Raw genomic sequence first — 24,698 nt, forward strand, 5'->3', positions numbered from 1 at the left:
CAATAGGACAGTAGGACAAGGATGGTAGGCACAAGAGTATTACAATATATTTTTGATGCAATGAGGATTGTTGATGAAGATCAGTACAGTATTGGTAACTTTATACACTGTAAATGTTTCTGTTTACTGTTTACTGTAAACAGACAGTTTACTGTTTACTGTTTACTGTTTACTGTTTACAGACAGCATCTAAGGTATGGAAGAGAAAACTTCCTGTTCTGGTATTCCCCTTCTTTCCTTCTAACTTCTAACTGGCTAACCTCAGGTCTGGTAAGGTAAATGACATCATTCTGTTTAAAGTTTATTATAGGTAGAAGGCCAAAGTTCAGTATGATTTAGAACATGATTGCAATACAGTCAGTGAATTCATTGCAGTATCAACTTACATTATAAGGAACTGATGAGGTAACTAAATCATTAAGAATATTGGAAGGTGTGGTGTGTGCCTCTGAGTCAGTTTTCAATCCTGCATGAATTGCTGCTTTATTCCTAGGGCTGAAAGAGTTATCCTTGGCTTAATTGGCTTTGTGCCTAAAGCGGGGGGGGGGGGGGGAAGGGTGTCTCTAACTTTGGGCACTTTAAGACTTGTACACTTCAATTCCCAGGAGGAATTCTGGGAGTTGAAGTCCACAAGTCTTAAAGTGGCCAAAGTTGGAGACCCCTGGCCTAACGCAAACCTCACAATCTCCTGGTTTCTAATTTGGTACATTAACTATTCCACCATTTTCCATATAATCAATTTTCGTAATAAAATATAAGAAAAGGAGAATATAATTTTCTTTGGTGGACAAGCCACAAATGATGTATATATTCTTCTTCTTCTTCTTCTTCTTCTTCTTCTTCTTCTTCTTCTTCTTCTTCTTCTTCTTCTTCTTCTTCTTCATCATCATAACTTAAGCACTTATCTACAACGGTCCTATCATATACTAGCACTTTTAATTGTATGTTCCATCATGTCTTCCCCCCTTCCATAAGAAAATTTAGCAATTATAAGTAAGAATACAATAAACGGACACTAAATGGCAATTCTAAACATGTAATGTTGTTATTAAGATATTAGGAGCCATTATGCAATGATTAATTGTATTATTTGAATACTACTGTACTACTATAAAAATAAGGACTAATTATATGTGAATGGTTAAATCACAGTGTTAGAGTGTTTAACTGTACTAGAAATATAAATATATATGAAATTTAGTTGAAATTTCCTAATCTATAGTCATATTCTGTAGCATTTGTTGTCTAGCACTTTTGGAGTTATGAAAAGTCTGTTTAGGGCTGGAAGATAATTTATTTCATTAAATATATTATAAAGCAATTATATTTTGTGGACATCTGTGTTAGAAAATTGTTCATTTTATTTTTGCTACTTCAAAGTGAACATCTTTTAATGAAACATAATTGGTTTGTGGGTATTTTTTTCTTGATTGTCAGGGGGGAAAATGATCCCTGTTGATCTGATATTCTCAGCCAAGGAAAACATTCTGGAAAGATGGCAGATGGATAAAACTTAGGTACTACAAACGGAGATGAACCCTTTCTGGCACAATTGGTATTATGCAATTATTTATTATTTATTTATTCATTTATTTGTCAAAACATGTACAAAATAATAGTATAAACATAAACAAAAGCAAGTAGATATAGGTAAATTTGGACAATAGGACAGGGACAGTAGGCACAATGGTGTGCTTATGCATGCCCCTTACATACCTCTTAGGAATGGGGTGAGGTTGATTGTAGACAGTGTAAGGTTAAAGTTTTTGGGGTTTAGGAAAGAAATCACAGAGTCGGGTAGTGCATTCCATGCATTGATCAGCCTGTTGCTAAAGTCGTATTTTTTGCAATCGAGTTTTGAGTGGTTTACATTGCATTTGAATCTATTTTGTGTGCATATGTTGTTGTGATTGAAGCTGAAGTATTCATTGTCAAGTAGGACATTGTGTGAGAATCTCTCCCGCTGTATTTTCCCAAAGGTGGATGCAGAAACATACATATATAAATATACAGTAACATAACAAAGAGCAAAGGAAAACATTGAAAGGAAAAGCATTTTGAAATGTTGTGAAATTAATTTTGTTTTAAATATAAATCATAATAAAATTATGAATTCCTTATAATTAACCTTTCTACTCTGTATTTGCTTAACAGTCTTGTAAAGCAGTAACGGCTATCTTGCTCTGACTTCTTACTCAAAATAAGGATTTAGTAAAAATATAATTTAGGGACAAGCATGGGTGGGCTGCTGCCTAGACAGGGGGGAATGCAGTGGGGTAGCGAAAATGGAGTTCCACCCCAAAACACCCAATTTGCACTGAAAGATATTGAAAGAAAATGCAGGGCATCCTGCATAAGCCACACCCACAGTGTGGTAGTAAAAATTTGGGTAGCCCTTCACTGGGGACAACCCAAATCCCTGATTTTTGTACTAATACAGAACTGTATATCATTATATATCCTTATTAACAATGAATCTTTGAAAAGGGAAGTACAGCCTATGTAAGTACAGTGATGCTTGCCTTTAGATGATATACAACAAAATGTAAGCTAAGAATAATTTACACACAGATGACGAATATCTATTTTTAAAAAAGTATTAGCATACTTCAGGCTTTTTCTGAGACACATTGTATTTAAGAAATGCTGTAATTCTCCTTCTCTGTGGCGGCCCCGACCCTCTGGAACCAGCTCCCCCCAGATATCACAGTTGCCCCCACCCTCCTTGCCTTTCGCAAGCTCCTTAAAACCCACCTCTGTTGTCAGGCATGGGGGAATTGAAAAATTTTTCTCCCTTCCCCCTAGGCTTATAGAATTTATACATGGTATGTTTGTTGGTATGATTGGTCTCTTAAATTGGGGTTTTTTAGATTACTTTTTAATATTAGATTTGTTACGTTGTTTTTTATTGTTGTTAGGCGCCCCGAGTCTTCGGAGAGGGGCGGCATACAAATCTAAATAAAGTAAATAAACTAAACTATTAAAGATGAACTGGCAATCAGTTCTTATTCTGAAATGAAAGTAAATGATTTTTATTTTTGTTTGTGAGTACATGATAGGATGACAGGGGAAAGAGTGCACAGGCTTAGCATGATCTTGGTTAATTACTATCATGCTGAAACATGGTATTCCAAAAATCAAGATGTTGAACCCTGGATACATATGGATTAGTGTAATTGTTCTTCCTTGTTCTCTATCATTAACAAACTCAAACTCAACCCAGACAAGACGGAGTGGCTGTGGGTTTTGCCTCCCAAGGACAATTCTATCTGTCCGTCCATTACCCTGGGGGGGGGAAATTATTGACCTCCTCAGAGAGGGTCCGCAACTTGGGCGTCCTCCTCGATCCACAGCTCACATTAGAAAAACACCTTTCAGCTGTGGCGAGGGGGGCGTTTGCCCAGGTTCGCCTGGTGCGCCAGTTGCGGCCCTATTTGGACCAGGAGTCATTGCTCACAGTCACTCATGCCCTCATCACCTCGAGGCTCGACTACTGTAACGCTCTCTACATGGGGCTACCTTTGAAAAGTGTTCGGAAACTTCAGATCGTGCAGAATGCAGCTGCGAGAGCAATTATGGGCTTCTCTAAGTATGCCCATATCACTCCAACACTCCGCAGTCTGCATTGGCTGCCGATCAGTTTCCAGTCACAATTCAAAGTGTTGGTTATGACCTATAAAGCCCTTCATGGCACCGGACCAGAATATCTTCGGGACCTCCTCCTGCCGCACGAATCCCAACGACCGGTTAGGTCCCACAGAGTTGGCCTTCTCCGGGTCCCGTCGACTAAACAATGTCGTCTGGCGGGACCCAGGGGAAGAGCCTTCTCTGTGGGGGCCCCGACCCTCTGGAACCAGCTTCCCCCTGAGATTAGGATTGCCCCCACCCTCCCTGCCTTTCGTAAACTCCTTAAGACCCACCTTTGCCGTCAGGCATGGGGGAATTAAAACACCTCCCCCTTGCCCATGTTGTTTTGTTGATTGATTGACTGTGTGCCTGTTTTTTATATATACTGTTTTTAATGAGATTATTAATTTAAATTGGAACTGGATGGGTGGGCATTGGATTTGGTATTGTGTACTGTACTGTTTTTTATTATTGTTGTGAGCCGCCCCGAGTTTGCGGAGAGGGGCGGCATATAAATCCAATAAACCTAAACCTAACCTAAACCTAAGTGCCGAACATGAAATAATCTGGATTAGATTCATCCCACAGTCCTTTAGTCCTGTAGTAGTTCTTCTTCTTCTTCTTCTTCTTCTTCTCCTCCTCCTCCTCCTCCTCCTCCTCCTCCCTCTTCCTCTTCTTTTTCATCATCATCATCTTAGCCATTGTCTATCCTATGCAGGATGAAAGCCTTTTCTGTGTGTCTGGCCCGCAATAAATGCTGATGTTGTCAATCCATCTTGTTTTAGGTCTCTTTTGTGGACATTTTTTATTGAGTGGGATCCATTCTATGACTGCCTTGGTCCACCTGCTTTCAGTTCTTCTTGCTATATGACCAGCCTATTTCCATTTAAATTCTTCTACTTTCTTGTTGATATGGTATGCAGAACTTTCGTTTGTTCTCTAATCTATGTGCAGATCTTTCTTTCTTGTCTTGTAATGCCAAGCATGTATTTTCTATGTCTCCTTGAGCCACTGGTAGCATTTGTGTCGATTGTGAGATTATTGTCCATGTTTCACCAGCATATGCTCTAGCAAGTAGTACACTGATCGAAAACTTTTGTCTTTAAGCATATGGGAAGGTTGTTCTTGAAAATTATGCTTAGTTTGCTGAATCCCTGCCAACCATATTTAACAAGTCATTCAATTTTCTTTATTGTATCACATTTCATTGAAATCCATTGGCCAGGGTATATATGTAGTGGTCTACTATGTCTAGTTCTTCTCCAGGTTTATTTTTTTCCCCTTTTCTTTTGTGAATTTATTAAACATAACCTGGCTCTTTTTCAGGTTTATTTTTAAGCCAAATGGTTCTCCTGCTTACATAATTAAGCACTGTATATGACTACAATATGTGTCTGCATATAGTGTACAATCTAGAACTTTAAGACGACAGATCTTTGTGAGCAGAGCTTATTCTTTTGTTTTTAAATAAATGTGTTATATGACTGCGCAAGGTATTTTTTGCCATTATGGGCAAATGCAAATATTCACGGGAAAGGCTTGAGAGTCAATCTGCAGTATGTTCAAGAATGACTTATGATAGTAAATGTGGCAAAACTCTGATTAAAAGCAGCACCTGTGAAAACAGTTAAGATGCTCTCTAGGAGTCATTCCAATCATACCAATTCCATTCTTTATAGAATATGTGGTTAAGTAAGTGCCTTTTCAATAATGTTGTTTTTATAAGAAACCAGCCAGAAAATCTATCAGCAGGTTGCCTTATTTCTTCAAATCCTGATTATCCTGTTTCATTCAAAAATTCCTTTTACTAATTTACCACTTCCGTGAAAATTACATACACCAATAGATGACATTATTAATATCATGTACAGTAGTGATACTTAGCTACCTATGTGTAACCTCTTGATAATGTGTACAGAGACTTTGAGATTTTTTAAATTACTATTATACTATAGTTGTCCATTTCTTTCCACATCTGCATTTGTTCAACCTCATTCAAGAAAGTTGCTAGATTTGGAATACTATACTGCTGAGTCAGGAAGAAGTCAATGTCTGGATCTCATTAAGAAAACTGGAGAATTAATTTAAATTTAAATTTAATTTAATTACATTTAATTGAAGGTGGTTTTTTTGGGGGGGGGGGTTTACCTATCAGTTTAAGGTGACCAGATTTCAACATTGGTAAAGCGGGATGTGATGGTGGAGGGGTGGGTTTCTTGATTAAAAATAACAACCGGGTTACTAACTTATCAACTACGGCAATTCCTTTAACAACTAAGGCAAGGTAGGTCATAAAGTGGAGCGAAACTGAACAAACGCCTCAGTTAGCCACGAAAACATTGGGCTCTGTTCTGGTCATAAGTCTAGGACCACATGTACCAGCCCTCCCACTTTCTGACTCTCAAAGAGTGGGGGAAAAGACAACAGGGACTCACAGAGAAACATGTAGAAATAGTAGGTGACGTGTCTGTATATAGAGAGAGATTCAATAAAGTGAGAGGCTCCGAGGCGTGCAGCAATGTGTGGTTTGGCTCTGCCCCCTCAGTGGTTTCCCCCATCACCCTTAGCAATGGGAGAAGCCTGGCAACACCCCACCTGCAACCCCCGCCGGGCCATGAAAGGTGGGCAGCCACGGCGGGAGGTCAGCCGAGATGCGAGGCGTCTTCCCCACCTGCATGACTAGAGCCTGGGGATCCACAGGTCCTGCATAAACCACAGCCACAGTGTGGCAGTAAAACTTTTGGTAGCCTTTTACTGCTTATTTCCATTTTTTTTCTTACAAATAGTAATATTGAACAAAATTAAATCAACAATTGAATACTTACTATGGTGATTGGAACCTGTTAATAATACAGATTAATGAGATAAGCAAAGAATTTTTGTAATTCATTGTAGGAATTTTTGCATTGCTGCCGGCTCTTCTACCAAATGCTTCAAACGCAATTTGAAGAAATATCACAATCAGCTTCACTTCTGTCAAAATTAATGAGTAAATACTGTTGACCTTCCACAGCAAACAAGCAAGCAAGCAAGCAAGCAAGCTCCCATATTCACTCCATCAGAAGATAAAGGGTTTGCTTTTACTGATCGCAGTGTGTCCTTACTTCACTTTATTTGCATTTGTCTGGTCATATGCACACATAAAAAATGTTTATGTGAGAAAGAGTTAAAAAAAAATCAAGATGTCCTTTGAAGTCTAAAAACCTCAGACTTAGAAATCAGGAAACATGGTATGGCAGAGGTTTCATATTGCCCTGAAATAAATGGGCTCAGCTCTCAAATAGCCAACCTTGAAATACCACAGAGATTTACAGCTCTTCAGATTGCAGCAAAGATCATATGTAGAAGTCTTTTACTCTTAGTTCTCAAAGAAGTATAATTGGGAAACTTTCCTTTTATTTATTTATTTACAACTGGCCTATTCCAAACTGTTGGTTGTAAATGTGCTGATTTTTGGAAAGCAAGCAGACAGTGTAGAGATGACCCAGTAAGGACCTGGATTCTTGTGGGATTTGCTTCCTATAATACAAATAACATATGGAGGGATAAAATGTGGAAAGATGAAGCCCTGGACCTTCAGTGGGGGAAGATTGGATGAATAATAGATGTATCATTTAGTTTCAGACTGAAAATCAAAATGTCATCTTGCTTTCAGGAAATAGCCTCTTCTTGATAGCTACTGAAAGCAGAAAATGACATTTTAATTGTCACCTTGTAATAATTTAATCAACAAAGGTTGACATTTTTTTCATTTTTAATGCACCATCCTGATAGTATTACTGAAATAATGCTTAAATAGATCAAATAACTAATTAACATGCAGCTCTAGACAAGGTTACAAAGATTTTAAATCATATTGATAGGAATGATTTTTTTAAAAAAAAAATAATAGATAAAACTTAAATGCTTAGTGAACTGATTGATTATGAGAGGTTCATAAGAAAGAGAGAAGCTCTTCAGCCCTACCCAAGCAATGACATTAAGAATTGTACTTTTGATATTGAAAATATTAAAACTTATTTATAGTTGGAATCCTACAATATTTTATAATCTTTTAACATTGTACAATTTGGCGGTCTTCATGTTATGATAACGAATTCCATTTTTTAGCTATATGCCCTATGATAAATGTGAATTATAAGAAACTAAGAATATAATACATCATAAAAGCACCCAACTCCCTGTTTCATCAACAACTTTGTTACTTAATTAAGTTTATGGACACAGATTGTGATGAAACAATTAAAAAAATGAGAGGAGAGGAGGATAAGGGAAAAACCACTCATTAGTAAAGAATATGAAAGCTTTTTATCCATAAAAAGGAGAAAGTTATGATACACAGCATTAAACTTTATAGAAGTGATGGAAAAGCAAAAGGTTAAACTACCGTAAGAGGAAAGTATTATCTCTTATCAATCATCCAAAAAATAGAAGTTATAGATGATGAAACACAATCTTTTTTTAAAGGTGCATAATGGTAAATTTTTGTGACAATGTAATTTGTATTGTGATCCCATAATCCAGTTATCCAAGACAAATGTATGCTAGGTGAGAAAAATCTGCTAAATGTAACCCTTCTCTGACCTGCCTCTCTGCAATTTTCTGCTTTGGAAAATGGAAGAGATAATAATAAATTCACTCACATTAATCAATGCTATCAAATAAGCTGATGTTTCTGTTTCAAGTTCAATACATAAAACAAGTCAGTGGGAAGATAGGTAATATGGCTATTAATATCAAGTTAATACAAGAATGAATAAATCAAGTACTTTCATTGCTTTTTTTGGGGGGGGGAAGCAATTATGAAAGATTGAAGCCTTATGATTTCTCATCAAAGAAGGAAAATCATACTGAGAGCTAATTTGGATGCAGTGGTTAAAGCACCAGATGGAAAATTGGACACTGAATTTTAGCCCTGACTTAGACATGAAAGACAGTTGGGCAACTTTGAGACAGTCACTTTCCCCAGCCCTAGAGAGAAGACAATGGCAAACCAAATCTGAAAATATTGCCAAGAAAACTGCAGTGAGTAGTGCAAGCAGTTACCAGGAGTCAATAGACACAAAGATGACAGAGAGAGGGAGGGAGAGAAGATGGGAGAAAAACACTACTGAAAAGCTCACTTTGAACTTAAAAAAATAGCGCCGGCGGACTTACCCGCCGGTGCCTTTTACAAGAGGGCTCGGGAGACTGGACACATGGCGAAGCCGCCATGTTGTTTTTCGGCCGAAGTCTTGCGAGATTGCGAGACTTCGGCCGAGGATCAGGCCACAGTGGCCTGATCGGTGACATGTCCGGGCGGGGCTTGCCAGCCCTATAAAAGGGCGTGCAGGCCCGGGCTCAGCCTTTTCGCCCGGACATTCACCTGGAGCAGACACCCACCCGCCCTCCCTATTTTACAGTGTGCTATTCTTGGGTTGCCCTAGGGGGCCGAATAGGAATTTTTGGCGGTCTGGCCTTTTAGCCGGGCCGTTTTTTCGCCTATTCCACACTGTGGAGAAGGATAAGCAGTTAGGGGGTGCTTGCACTTATTAGGCTAATTGGCTTACCTTTGGTCATTTGGGTAGGCAGGTTAGGGGCGGAAAACTGGGGGGTGGTTTAGCAACTGCATGTTCTCCGTTGGGCATCTTTGGGGATGATTGACAGGTTCTATCCAAGCTTGTGGTGTTGACAACCTGAGCAGTTTGGGGGGAACCTGTCTTTGGGTCCCGCACATTTAATTCCCCTGTTAGGGGTTAGCCGGCGGGACCTCCCACATGCAAGTGCATGGCAGGGTCTCAGGTGAGGGAGGGGTCCCTCACCTGGACTAACATGGAGCTACGCCCATAAGTTGCCCCGGAAGTTTATGTTACGTCATTTTCCACCCCGGAAGCAATTGTTTGACCCTGCAGGTCCACTGTTTGGGTCATAGTTAGTTATGTTAATTATGCTAATTTATTTAAATAAATTATGCTAATTTATTTTAATAAAAATGACCCAGTTTTAAATCCAGCTCTTGTGTCCGTGTCATTACTCCGTCTCTTCTGTAAAAAGGTTGTAAAAAATTCAAGACATTGAAAGCAAAATAGTAAGTATGTTCCCATCTCAGGAGAAGATAGTGGAGCCAGTGCTCAAAAATGATTTCTTTTTTTAAAAAGAAAAGACTGTAAAAGTATGATCACAATTAATTCTGACAATGATTTGACCATGGCAATGAAGATGATTGGAGTAGGTCATGATGAATAGAGGTTAGGGAAGAATGCTAAAAAGAACATTTTAGATTTATTAGAAGTAACAGGAAATAAAATAACATCCCAACCGCTTGGTGAAGGTGACTAAAAGATAACACACAATAAAACAGAAAGTATATACTGAAAATCTGTTGTAATTGTTATCTAAGGTAACAATATCTAACATAAACATGTGAGAAAAATAAGACTGAAGGGTACTTTATTTTGAATTTGAAGAAAACATAGTCAGGAAAAAAAACCCTACTGACTTGGAAAGAGTTCAGATTTAAACTAAGTCTTAATAGGAGAGCCTTTTGTTTAGCCATGTGAATAAAGAAGGATATTATTGCATCTTTTAAAAGATTTGCCTCTTATTGCTGCAGACTCCAGGACATGGAATAATGTTCTTAAATTCCAGGAAGGCATATATACTGTAATTGAATATTAGGAAAACTCCCTGAGAGTGAAAGCAAATGGATAGTGCTACCAATTACTTCCTGTGATTAAAATTGCTCCCTGTGTGGGAGATGATGAATTTCTCTTTATGGGAAGTCTTAAAACAGAGGTTGCCTTTAATCTGAATTTCTGAATAGCATTTGAGAGCGAAATGGTTTTTAACCCAAAACCTATGATTTTATAAAATATTTTAATAATCTGGTTAATATTTTTGTTTCCCATTCTTAGATAATGAAATATGTATTTAAGGGTTTGTTTTGTGTAAGCTTTAGGATAGGATAGGATAGGATAAAATAGAATAGAATAGAATAGAATAGAATTCTTTATTGGCCAAGTGTGATTGGACACACAAGGAATTTGTCATTGATGCATGTGCTCTCAGTGTACACAAAATAAAAGATACATTTGCCAAATATCATGAGGAAAAACACTTAATGATTGTCATTGGGTTCAAATAAGCAATCAGAAAACAATAAATATTAATATAAATCATGAGGATACAAGCAACTAGCTACAGTCATAAAGACATAAATGGGAGGAGATTAGTGATAAGAACGATGAGAAACTAAGAGTAATAGTAATGCAGCATTAGTGAAGAGCTTGACAGTGGCGAGGGAATTATTTGTTTAGCAGAGTGATGGAATTCAGGAAAAAACTGTTCTTGTGGCTAGTTATTCTGGTACTCTATAGCATTGTTTTGAGGGTAAGAGTTGAAACAATTTATGTCCAGGATGTGAGGGGTCAGTAAATATTTTCATGCCCCTTTTTTTGACTCATGCAGTATACAGGTGGCACAGCAGGCAGAGTGCAGTATTGCATGCCACTGAAGCTGACTGTAGATCTGCATGTCAGTGGTTTAGATCTCATCACCGGCTCAAGGTTGACTCAGCCTTCCATCCTTCCGAGGTGGGTAAAATGAGGACCCGGATTGTGGGGGCAATAGGCTGGCTCTGTTAAAAAGTGCTATTGCTAACATGTTGTAAGCCGCCCTGAGTCTAAGGAGAAGGGCGGCATAAAAATCAATCAATCAATCAAACAAACAAAGTTTTTCAATGGAAGGCAGGTTGGAAGTAATTGCTTTTTCTGCAGTTCTCCTCTGAAGTCTGTGTCTGTCTTGTTGGGTTGCAGAACCAAATCAGACTGTTATAGAGGTGCAGATAACAGACTCAATAATTCTTATGTAGAAGTTTATCATCAGCTCCTTGGGCAGTTTGAGCTTCCTGAGTTGGTGCAAAAAGAACATTTTTTGTTGTGCTATTTTGATGATGTTTTGATGTTAGGTGACCATTTTAGGTCTTGATATACAATAGAACCTAGAAATTTGAAGCTCTCTACTGTTGATACAGTCTTGTCTAGTATTGTAAGAGGCGGTAGAATGGGAGGGTTTCCCCTAAATTCTGCCACCATTTCTACGGTTTTGAATGTGTTCAGTTGCAGATTGTTCCAGTCACGCTATGAGTCTAGTTATTCAACCTCCCATCTGTACGCGATTTCATTGTTGTCTCGAATGAGACTAATCACTGTTGTATCATCTGCAAACTTCAGTAGTTTATCAGATGGATTGTTTGAGATTCAATCATTGGTATATAGAGAGAAGTAGTTAAGAGTACACAGCATTGAAGGGTTCCTGTGTTAATTGTACAGGTATCCGATGTGATTTTGCCTAGTTTCATCTGCCGCTTCCTGTCTATTAGGAAGCTTGTGATCCACTTACAAGTGTGTTCAGGTACTGCTACCGTGTTTCCCCGATAGTAAGGCAGTGTCTTACTTTCTTTTTACCCCCAAAAGCCCCCCTATGTCTTACTTTCGGGGTATGTCTTATATTGGAAAAAATAAGACACACCCGGCCAACCCACCTACCCGAACCCGCAACACCCGTGTCCAGTAAAAAGTAGTAGCACCCTCCCCCCCCCCCACACAAACACACGGAGACAAATCCGCATCCCCGCCTGCCTGCCCCGTCCGGAGCTGCCGGAAAGGAGGCGGGCGAAGGAGGGAGCAGCTCCGGCCGCTCGCCTCGCCCGCCCACCCGGCGTCTCCGAAGCTTACCGGTCTCTGGTGGGCGCCTTTCGGCAGGAGAAGCCTTCGCCGGGCTGCTTCACTGCTTGTTGCTGTTCCTGCTGCTCCCGCTGCTCCCGCCGTGTTGCCTGTCCCGGCCGGTAAGCTTCGGAGACGCCGGGTGGGCGGGCGAGGTGAGCGGCCAGAGCTGCGCCCTTCACCTCGAGCTCCCTCCGGAGCCTGCCGCCGCTGCGCTTCCTCCGCCGGCCGAGGAGTCCTCCTTATCCGCACCGGGTTTGGAGTAAGGCTTGAAGCTGGACTTGTCCTCGGCGGGCGAGGCGGCGGCCCTGGCCGAAGCAGCGCGGCTCTGGCTGCGGCACGAGCGGGAGCTCCGACTGCGCTTGCTGCACAAGCCCAACGCCAACAAAGAGACGTCCAAAGGCGGACCCTTGAAGCTCAGTGACATTGGCGCCGAGGACAAGTCCAGCTTCAAGCCTTACTCCAAACCCGGCGCGGATAAGGAGGACTCCTCGGCCGGCGGAGGAAGTGCGGCGGCAGCGGCAGGCTCCGGAGGGAGCTCGGGCGGTGGCCGCTCCACCGCTTCGGCCAGGGCCGCCGCCTCGCCCGCCGGGTTTGGAGTAAGGCTTGAAGCTGGACTTGTCCTCGGCGCCGATGTCGCTGAGCTTCAAGGGTCCGCCTTTGGACGTCTCTTTGTCGCCGTTGGGCTTGCGCAGGAAGCGCAGTCGGAGCTCCCGCTCGTGCCGCAGCCAGAGCCGTGCCGCTTCGGCCAGGGCCGCCGCCTCGCCCGCCGGGTGGCCCAAGCTCTGGGCGCAGCACGCCACCGCGCACAGCTCCCTCGCTTTTAGTACCGTGTTTCCCCGAAAGTAAGACATATGTCTTACTTTCGGGGTATGGCTTATATTAGCCAACCCCCCCTGAAACCCCCCATATGTCTTACAATCGGGGGGGTCTTACTATCGGGGAAACACGGTAGCTGATTTAGTTTAGTTAGAAGAATGTTTGGTATAATGATATTAAAAGCTGAACTAAAGTATACAAAGAACACTCTTGCATAGATCTTTGGAGATTCGAGATGTTGTAGGATGTAGTGCAGAGCCATATTAACAGCATTGTTGATCTATTTGCTTGGAGGTGAATCTGTGATGGTTTTCAAGTGGGATATCACTAGGTTTTCATAGTTACAGATGTTAGAGCAGCCGCCCCGAGTCTGTGGATCGGGGCAGCATACAAATCTAATAAATAGTAATAATAATAATAATAATAATAATAATAATAATAATAATAATAAAGCAACTGGTCTGTAGTTATTCATTTCCTTAATGGATGGCTTCTTCAGCACTGGGATGACAGTAGAATGTTTGAAGCAAGAAGGAACATGACATATTTCTAGTGATTTGTTGAAGATTTGGGTGAAGATGGGGCCAATTGGTTTTCAACTAGCCTTTCAAAGGTTTTCATGACTACAAATGTTAGAGCCACAGTTAGGTCTGTAGTCATTCAGTTCCTTGATGGTAGGCTTCTTTGGCAATGGGATGATAGTGGAGCGTTTGAAGCAAGAAGGAACAAAGCACATCCCTAGAGATTTATTGAAGATTTGGGTAAAAATGGGGGCCAATTGATCAGCACAGACTTTTAAGCAAGAAGGAATTATCTTGTCTGAGCCTGGAGCTTTTCCAGGCTTCTGTCTGTGGAATAGATCTTTCACTTCCTTTTCTGTGATCATCAGGGGTTGTGAACCCAATGGGATGGGGTCAGTTCAGTATCGGGTTCCTACAGTTATGGATGAGGACACATCACTGGTAGTAACACTGGGGCTGCGCATGTAGCTTTGGGTCTCTGGCATTCGTGCGTGTCCCAGCAAGATTTTGGTGTCCTCTTGCAGAAGCAAAAAAATCGACAAAATCTCTCGCACAAATCGTCTCACAAGATTTTGCTTCCTGCGCATGCACAGAAGCAAAATCTCACTGGGACGTGCATGCATGCCAGAGACCCAAAGCTGTGCACACAGAACACCGGTAGAGGCAATAGTGGCAAGTCCCGCCTGGATCAGTTGTAGGAGGTTTGGCTGATGTTGTTGTGTCTGGGTTGGAGGTTGAGGAGATAGATGGCTGTAGTTTCCTTTAAAATCTGCAGTAAAACACATTCGGGTCATCTTCCAGTTGCTGATTTCCTTCAGCTTGGGAAGGAAGCTTGAAAAGTTTACTGTATCTGGTGATGTTTTTAAGAGTTTTCCATATGTTTGCTGGTTCATTTGTTGAGAACTGATTCCTTAGCTTATAAATGTAGCTTCTTTTTGCAACTTTGATCTCCCTTGTTAATACATTTCTGGCCTGATTGTACAGTGTTCTATCACCTTTTCTGTAGGTTTCCTCTTTGGAATGATGTAACTGCTTAAGTTTAGCTGTGAACCAAGATTTATTGTTACATATATTCGTAACTTCCTGGTCAGTTCACATAGGTATTCACAGAAGCTGACATATGATGTTATAGTACCTGTGAATTCATCTAGGTGTGCAGAGGTATCTTCAAAAATATTCCAATCAGTGCAGTCAAAGCAAGCTTGTAGCTTTAACTTTGCCTCTTCAGTCCAATGAAATCAGTCCTCACTGATTTAATTGTTGGTTTTACACCAGTCACATCAATCCATTCTTTTAACATTACATTATGTCCTATAATATTACTATAGAACATTAGTATATAAAGTCCTCTTGAAAGGCAGATACTCATTCAGAGTTAAACTGTTCAGCATATTTGATAGTAACATTACAAAATAAACTCTTTCCTACAGGTGGCTTTGTGGTAGCATATGTATATCTGGGTTAAAATTACTATAAAAAGAAAGCATGTTTATCCTATATCAGTGACGGCAAATCTTTTTTTCCTCAGGTGCCTAAAGAGGATGGACACACACTATCACGCATGCATGAGTGCCCACACCCATAATTCAATACCTGGGGAGGGCAAAAACAGCTTTCCTGGAGGCCCTCTGGAGGCTGGAAACAGCCTGTTTCCCAACTTCTGGTGGGCTCATTAGGCTTGTGTTTTGCCTTCCCCAGGCTCCAAATGCTTCCCTGGAGCCTGGGGAGGATAAAAATGTCCTCCCCACCCCCCCAGAGGCTCTCTGGAAGCCAAAAACACCCTCCCAGACCCTCTGTGCAAGCCATATCAGCTGGCCAGCACACCCATGCACATTGTAGCAGAGCTAGGGCAACAGTTCATGTACCAGCAGATATGGCTCCACGTGCCACCTGTGGCACCCGTGCCATAGTTGTGCCATCACTGTCCTATATAATCAGTGGTATATAAGAACAAGATACTTTAGCTATAAGAACAGTACCAAACTAGCATCCTTTAATAAATAGGACGTTTGATACACCATCATAAACAATGAAATATTTACAGTGATAAAGCAAAACCGGGAATTTGTTAAACTTCCTAGGAACCAGATAAGGCAAGAATTCCAATATTCCCTGTCATGCACCTCTAGAGGGAATACTGCAAGATTGTCTTTGCAGCATTCCTTTCAGAACAGAAGTCAACAATTCTCTTTTAAGTGCCAGAAATATAGGAAAATGTCTCAGGTTGGCACTGGTCTTTGATAAAGAATGGGCCTTAGTCCTACCAAAGAAGATCCATGAATGTTTGCATCGTGACCATTGTTTAAAATCAGAATATGTCAAAAGATAAATTTTGAAGTATGTTGAATTCAAGAAAGGTCAAATAAATCATATGCTTATAATCTAAGAGTCTGTTATTTAGCAAGCACCGTCTGATTGCTTGCACAGCATTGCTATCCGACAGGAAGAGCAATTTAAATTAATCCCAGTAGCAATCTCCAAATTTTATATGTACCTTTTGTTGTCTCAAAGACACATAACACTTAATATGTTAGTTTGAATATATGCAGATATTAATTTTGCAATGAACAGGATGGAAAGTAACTGAAAAACAAACTGTTTAGAAGAAACACTACAGAAATTCAACAGTTTCACATTCAGGCTTAAGCGTCTAGTTGCTAAGGAACCTATATGCATTCAAAAGATAGTTGCAAAAGTTGAATACTCATCCTAATGCTTCTTCTTGTCTCATTGAAAAAAACTTCAGCTATTTTAAAAAAATAACCTTTAAACTCTTAGTTATGCTTACATTCTGCACCTTGAGCAGTGATTCATTCTTCTTCAAATACATTAGATGAGGACCTAAACATATTTCTTCATTTCCAGGCATATTTATTTATTTTTCCCTAGATAAAGCAAAAATATTTTTTTCCAAGTGAAACAAATAATTCAAATTTGTAGTGAATTTAAAACAAACTATTTGCAGCTTAAGCAAATTGAGGTATCTTGATTGAAATGAACAGATGCTACAGTAGTTTTCCTTCATTGTGCTATGCCATTATGCAATGTTGATATAGCATGATGTGTAATTCATCCAGTATGGCTTGTAAATCATATTTGAGTGCTCAGTTTTATGTGCTACTGGGGTTTAAGCAATCAAGATTAAAACGAATATGACCTATAAACCTAACCTATGCTATATCACCTGTATGTTGCCAGACCTGAAACAAGACATAACAATGAAGACAGAATGTACATGATATGAATACTGTTATAACTACTGGTACCTAGTATAGTTATCAAACAATATATATACGAAGCAGGCACACCTTGGCAAACATCTATCTTAAAAAAATCAGTGAAGTTAATTATCATGTTACTTGATGAACTATGCAAAATATAATGGTACCCAATTTATTTTCATATCATTTTAATAAATTGATTAGTCTTCATTCTTACACCCACCATTTGTACAATACAATGAACGGGAGGAAAGATGTAGCCTTTACTAGTCCAGTTTGCCATATTCACATTTATTCAACACAAAGTACACATCAACTTTTTGCTTTTTTTATTTTAAGAGATAATTAAGATTAGAACAAGAAAGCTGTTTTTTGTTATAGCTGGCTCGGTAGTTATCACTTTCTTGGTTCATGAAAAATGGCCGAATTCACATATCATATTAACCAATGGTTTGCTTAACCAGGATTTATAGAAAGATTGGCTGAGGCTGCATAATGCAACAAAAAAGAGAAAAACACCAAATCACCATATATTGTGGATTGGCACAAGATGTAAAATACTATAGGTCATTGAGAGAAGTAAAGAAAATAACAATTTGTTACCTAATTTTAGAGATTAATTTTGTCAATGGAATTTAACTGTGCATGAAATTATGTTTTTAAAACTGGAGTTAAAACCTGAAAAACATGGGGGTATTTTTCTGCCCTGTTCAAAAGGTATTTTTATATTTACTTCAAGAACATATAGCACAAGTACAGCACGACTAGAACATCATAATATTTCAAGTATTTAGAGTAACAGGAAAAAAAATACACAGTTTGGGTATTTTTTTTTCTTTCCTTCTCTACTCTCTCAACCAGAGTAACTCATTCCACAAACTATTCCAAGCCCTTCTTTTTCTGGCACTCTCCAATGCTGTAGTAGAGGAAGGGAACGAATGGAAAGTTATGTGTTTTTCTAAAAGAAGGAGAAGTGGAAGAACACTCTGAACAAGACGTTTGAAGCAAAAACTCAGATTTTCTTATAAGGTGTCCTGTTACACAAACAGTGCCACATGCTCTATACCAGAGCCATGCCCCCAAAATGGTTTAGCCAAACATTCCAAAACAACATTCGGAACTCATTCCAAAAGCAGCAGGAATAAGACTTGGCAGACTGAGGGACCGGTTTCTATCTTGTGGATAGTGGGGTACTGCAATCCCACCGTTCACCTAACCTGGTGCACTACTCTGAGGCTATGTTTACATGTGGTTTGAATTTATGTTCTTCTCTCCTGAGCCACACATGTTGTGCCTCGCCAATTTTATTACTACTTTTACCTCCATGTTGAAAATGCCATGTTAAGTCACCAGCAGCTATACAAGAAGACTGTAAGCTTCCTAAAACTGTATCACACTATTTGTTTCTGCTTAATATCAACAGATACAACTCTGGATCTGATTCAAAGAATCCTTTTGCCTGCTTATGTCACATTTATATACTAACTTTAAAGCACTTAAAGGGGGGAAAGAATACTAATGCAATCTGATGGATTGCTGATTTTTCTATTCATATCTTATTTCACTGAGCCCATTTTTTTAAAAAAAATCAGCAACTTTCAGAAATAGCTCATGATAATGTACCTGGTTAACTTATATCCCTAAGAGAAATTTAATGTATTACTCTTAAGTGCCAATTTTAAAATGGAAAACATTCTATGGCTTACAGAATTGTTCCAGAAGCTGAATTAGCAAAATCGGTTAGAGTAAGATTTCAGAGAGAAGAAGTTGCATAGAATATCTGATCAGATTCCAGGTGAAATAAAAACATAAATGTTGTGAGACCCCTGAAAGATATGCGTAGCACATATATCAGGATTTTATGACATTATAATGTGGTATTAGGCGTGCCTGTTCTATGTTATAGTTAAAGATCAATTTCCAACTTAGGTGGATTCTGAGAAAATCTAATAGGAGACCAATTTATCTAATGTTTATAAAAAGCCCAAGTAAGGATAGCTGCTTAGACACTTGTAGTTGAAGACTGAATCTATAAGCCGTTGTTCCCTTTTAAAAATTCCTGCAGTGGCATCTGTAGCATCACATCAGTCATTGCTTTTGTATATGTGTGAAGTGTCAAGCCATACATACAAGCGAGATGCAACTTTCAGCACCACAGTTAAGATGCTGTTGTCATTGGCCCATCCTTGAAGTCCCCACTGATGTTTCTGCAATCTGATACCAAGAAAACCATAAACAAGGTACTTGTGTGATAACATCTGCCCTCTCCTTGAAATTCCTAATATATAGAGACAATGATTGTTGGATCTTCCAGTGGTAGTTATATGATATATAAATTTAAATTAGGTTTTCATTAGTGTGTCAGTCAACCACATCATGGTTGTCCCAAAGATGTTTTCTTTTCTTCCAAGAGGTACCTGGACATTCTGAAGCTCCTTCAGCTCTGAATTGATAGTGGGGAATGGAAGGATTTATACTCCTTGCAGACAGCCAGACTAGGCTAAAGAATGCAAGTGTCCAGCTGTCTGCAAGGAATATAAATCCTTCCATTTTCCACCATCCAGTCAGGGCTGAAGAAGCTTCTTGGATGAGAAGCAAAACATCTTCAAAGAAAAATCAGAAAGTTCAGTTATCTCAAGAAAAAAAATAAAAGCATCTTTGGGTTTTCATTAGTATTCCAGTAGAGCAGCATATGCAAAGTGCTGATTTGAATAGATGTTAAACCAGAACCTCAACTACAACTCAGTATTAACTTCATGTGAAGTTCAGGAGAAAGCCACCTGATCATCTGACACACCTGTTGTGAAACAGAAACAGTCTTGAAAACGGAAGTCAGTGTTTTTGGAGCCCCTCAGCCATGGCCCCTTTCCTAACTTACCTCACGGGTGAAAAGAACAGCGGCATCATAGTGCTCATTGTGATCATCTTCCAATTGATTGTGCTGGTGCTGCCACTTGCAGAAGTTTTTTAGGGTGGTGGCTGCATTCTTGGTGATCTCCAGACCTTTCTCCTTGTCCCCCAGCACCACGACCTTCACAACCACCAGGCGGATGTGATTCTCAATGCTGGCATGTCCATAGAGTCGAGAAGCGATGGTGGCCAAGGTGAGCAAGTAGTGATGGAGGCCTTTGCCATACTTTTTGGCCATGGAGTCATCAGCCACCAAGAGAAGTTCTACCTGCCTGGCTCTGGATATAGACCGTTTCCTTCTTTTCTTAGAGTCCACAAGAGGGGCAAGAGTAATGGGAGGATGTGCCATTCTGGTGGTCAGATCTATTCCCGATTTCCCATCCTGTCCTTGGGCCAGTTTCTTTTCATCCCAAAGTTGGGTCCTTGAAGAACCATGAGTCTCACAGCTGGGGCGAGAAGGCAGTGTTTCAAAGCTGAAATGATCCCTGAAGAAGAGATGGAGTACCTGAGCGGACACATCTCCGTAGATCCAACCCTGAGATGCCTTTCCCTCTTCTGTCACAGCTTTGTCCCAGGGCAAAGGTTTCACCGTGTAGCGGGTGTGCTTGACCGCAAAATAGCCATCCAAGCCACCACAGAGATTGAAGACTGCCAGAGACTGAGCGCTCCCATCCACCGTGCCCCGATAGTAGCAGTGACCTTTGCCCTGGAGGAGCTGCTCGGTGGTCCCAAGCAAGGCGTCCTTCTCCAGATCCAAAAGGAAGCGCTTCCCATCCAAGTAAAGGACGTAACCCACCTTGCCTCCTCCGGAGTAGGTCCGGTCTATGCTTTCCACCACCCCGCCAGGTCGCTGCCCCCGGTGGAAAGGTCGGAGGAGCCGAGTCATCCCCGGCGCCTTGGATCGCTGCAAAGCTTTATCATAGGCAGGTGCTGAAGTTGCCGGGGAAACTCTAGCGGCGGCAGCGGCTTGCAAGCTTGCAACCAGCAGCAGCAGCAGCGAGCAAACCATTTTCAGTTGCATGGCGCGGAGCTCCGGGACCGGCGATGCGACGGCCGGGCAAGGGGGACGGCGGAGAGGGGCGAAGACCGAGCGTCTGCAAAAGAGGAGCAGCGATCGCTCCGGTTCTCCTTACGGGCTTCGGCGGGGGGGAGAGAGACGCCGCGCTTCCCGCCGCCAGCAGGCATGGGAGAAGTTGGAAGACTTTCACACACTTCACTTCTACGGAGTCATCCGGCTGAGAAAGCCACACACTCCAACCGAAGGAACCCCTCAAGTCCTTCCTCCTCTCGGTTTTTAAGTCTTGCGCTTCTCCCTTCTTCTGGCGTTGGGCGGAAGGCTGGAGGGCGAGCGAAGGAGCGGGGAGGAAGGGAGAAAACAAGCCCTCGCTTGCCGGGCGAAGGAAGCAAGTCGCGTGGAAAGAGGGAAGAGACAGACGTCCCAGGTTGAAAAGTGACGAGCCTCCTCTTTTTCTTTTTTTTTTTTGGAGTTGGCGGGCGGCGGTTAGCCCCAGTCTGCCGAAGCGAACCAGGAGAACCCGGCGAGCGCTGTGGAGATGAGAGGAGGTGGAACAATGCATTTATAGCGGAATGCCATCCTGCAATGGCAATTTCAATAATTCGTCATTGCAGGCTGCCTCTTAAAGGGAGAGCATGCGAAACATCCCCTCCCACACTTCCTTTCGGAAAGGGGGTGGGGGGAGAAGAGCAGGGCAGGGGGATGACGGAGGAAAAAGAAAAAGAAAGGAAGGAAGGAAGGAAGGAAGGAAAGAAAGAAAGAAAGAAAGAAAGAAAGAAAGAAAGAAAGAAAGAAAGAAGAGGAGGTGTTGGGGGGGACCTGGGAGGCGACTTTTGACTAAGAAAGGGGGAGAATTCCCAAGTTTCCTACTGAGGTGGCTTCAAGCTGCAACCTTTTTCGGGGAAAAGGGCAGCTATTTCTTAAGCCACTCAGGTTGACGAGATACTTTCCTTCATTCAGCCCCCTCTTTCCGTCCGGCCAATTTCGACATTGCTCTCTCGTCATGAGCCATGCCAGTGAGGTGGTGCGACAACTTTGTGGGTAGAGGAGAAAGAATGACTCTTGCTCGGAATTTCTCATCAGAAGTTCAGTAAGCAAAAACGAAAAAGGGGGAAAAAGACATTAAAGGGGATTTTTTTATTTTCTCCAAAACAACGTCTGATTCTTAATGTGAGCTGGCCAGAGCCCATGGGTGGCAAACGAATTTAATAAAGAATATCCATTATGACACCATTATTTTATCTAAAGGAGCCCCACACTTCTATAGAAAGCAGCATAATTTCATCAGAATTTGGTATTTAGAGAAAGAAAATTAGTTCATCCATCCTTTCCTTTGTCTCCTTAGATTAAGGAGAACTGGAGAAGACAACTGTCAATTTGGAAGGTCTGTAATTTCCTCAATTTCCCAGAGAGCAGCAAATAATTAGGAAGAATTAATTCTTACTGCAATATATCTGGATTCTATTTTATTATGTTGTAAGCCACTCGGAGTCCCCTCGAAACCACAAGATAAGTAGCATATAAGTTCAATAAATAATTAGGGTCCTTGGTGCTCTCTGAGCTTGCTTGTTTTCTTGCAGATGTTTTGGTACCCAAACTAGGGAATATCATCAGTGCTAGTTATTGTTAAATAATTATACTTTAATGTTAATTTGAATTTGGTCTCTATCTTTTCCTCTCTCTCTCTCTCTCAACTAAGGCAAATGGCTTAAGACAATGATGGTGAACCTTTTTTGGTTCATGTACCAAAAGGGGGAGAGTGGGGGGGTTATGTACCCACACCCATAATTCCATGCCCCCCATGCATGCATGCATGATGCCCCCTCCTTCTCCTGGCATGCTATGGCATGCATTTTTTGGTCTCCCCAGGCTCCAGAGCCTTTGTAGGAACCTGGAGAGGGTGAAAATTGCCTTCTCCAATCTCCTGGAGGTCCTCCAGAGGCCAGAAACGGGCCCGTTTGCTGACTTCCAGAAGTTGGCAAACAGGCCATTTCCAGCCTCTGGATGGCCTCTGGAGAGATGGGGGAGGTTGGTTTTGCCCTCCCCAGGCTCCTAGAAAGTCTCTGGAGCTTGGGGAGAGGAAAAAACGGGTCTTCCCTACCCCCTCCGGAGGCTGGAAATATTTGTTTGTTTGTTTGTTAGGTTTGTTTGTTTGTTAGATTTCTATGCCACCCTTCTCCTGAGACTCAGGGCAGCTGACAACAAATAGCCTGTTTCCTGACTCCCAGTGGGCCTAGAAGACCCCAAAATCAGCTGGCCGGCACGCATGCCTACCGATATGGCACAGGTCACTTGTTGGCCATGTGCCATAGGTTCGCCATCACTGCCTTAAAATATTCTTTATTTATTGAGCTGTTTCATTACCATCTTTTTAAATGTCACCTGGTGCTTGAAGGCCAATCAGAGGTAATAAAAAAGATAAATAATGACAAATGTGTCACACAAACCCCACCATTTTTTCATATGTACTAGACATATGAACCGTGTAGTAAAGGGCAAAATTTTGATCTATGGCTGTCACAGTCATCTTAAAGACTTCATCTACATTTGGACTAAGGAAAATGAAGCAACATGATGGACTCATGAATAGTAAGTCATAAGCAGGCATAATCTGTTATTACTTAATATTGGCATTGATCATGAGGCAATTCAGTTGAGACACCACTTAGCTTCTAATTTCCTATTTCTTGTAACTATTACTAATACAAACCAGTATTTGTTTTTTAAAGGAGTTAATTACCTTATAAGACGGTGAGTTACATTACCAATAAGACTGGATTCTTACAGTCTTATACACACACATCTATTTTTCTGCAAGGCTTATGTTGTTGAATTGGTATGTCATATCTGACTCTTTACAACCCAATAGACCATACCATGCCAGGCTTCCCTGTCTTCCATTGTCTCCCAGACAATGGTTCTGGCCAAAAACATGCCCCCTTCATCAATGACACTATCTAACCATCTATTTTATTTTTATTTTATTTATTTATTTTGTCCAATACACAATACACATTGAAGAGAATAGACAAGTAGTAATATATATAAAGAAAAGGATAGAATAGAATAGATTAGAATAGAATAGAATAGAATAGAATAGAATTTTATTGGCCAAGTGTGATTGGACACACAAGGAATTTGTCTTAGTGCATATGCTCTCAGTGTACATAAAATAAAATATACATTTGTCAAGAATCATGTGGTACGACACTTAATGATTGTCATAGGGGTCAAATAAGCAATGAAGAAGCAATATTAATAAAAATCTTAGGATATAAACAACAAGTTACAGTCATATAGTCAACATGGGAGGAAATGGGTGATAGGAATGATGAGAAAAACTAGTAGAATAGAAGTGCAGATTTAGTAGAAAGTCTGACAGTGTTGAGGGAATTATTTGTTTAGTAGAGTGATAGCGTTCGGAAAAAAAACTATTCTTGTGTCTAGTTGTCTTGGTGTGCAGTGCTCTGTAGCGACGTTTTGGGGGTAGGAGTTGAAACAGTTTGTGTCCAGGATGTGAGGGGTCAGTAAATATTTTCCCCGCCCTCTTTTTAACTCGTGCAGTATAGTCGTGCAGTATACAGGTCCTCAATGGAAGGCAGGTTGGCAGCAATTGCTTTTTCTGCAGTTCCGATTGTCCTCTGAAGTCTGTGTCGGTCCTGTTGGGTTGCAGCACCAAACCAGACAGTTATAGAGGTGCAGATGACAGACTCAATGATTCCTCTGTAGAACTGTATCAGCAGCTCCTTGGGCAGTTTGAGCTTCCTGAGCTGGCACAGAAAGAACATTCTTTGTTGTGTTTTTTTGATGATTCTTTTGATGTTAGGTGACAATTTTAGGTCTTGAGAAAAGGATAGGAGAAAAGATATAAAAATAGAGAAGA

General features: G+C 40.9%; 1 protein-coding gene across 1 annotated transcript in view; it reads right to left on the reverse strand.

Moving 5' to 3' along the window:
• Positions 1-21,381, reverse strand: part of ADAMTS5 (ADAM metallopeptidase with thrombospondin type 1 motif 5) — a 72,084-nt gene extending 50,703 nt beyond the window's left edge. The window contains exon 1 of the mRNA XM_070750297.1: positions 19,769-21,381. Within this exon, the coding sequence (XP_070606398.1) occupies positions 19,769-20,821 (1,053 nt within the window). The 5' untranslated portion in view covers positions 20,822-21,381. The remainder of the gene's footprint in view (positions 1-19,768) is intronic.
• Positions 21,382-24,698: the final 3,317 nt, after the last annotated feature.

The sequence above is a fragment of the Erythrolamprus reginae genome, chromosome 4, assembly GCF_031021105.1.
Source record: "Erythrolamprus reginae isolate rEryReg1 chromosome 4, rEryReg1.hap1, whole genome shotgun sequence".
NCBI classification, from domain to species: Eukaryota; Metazoa; Chordata; class Lepidosauria; order Squamata; family Dipsadidae; genus Erythrolamprus; species Erythrolamprus reginae.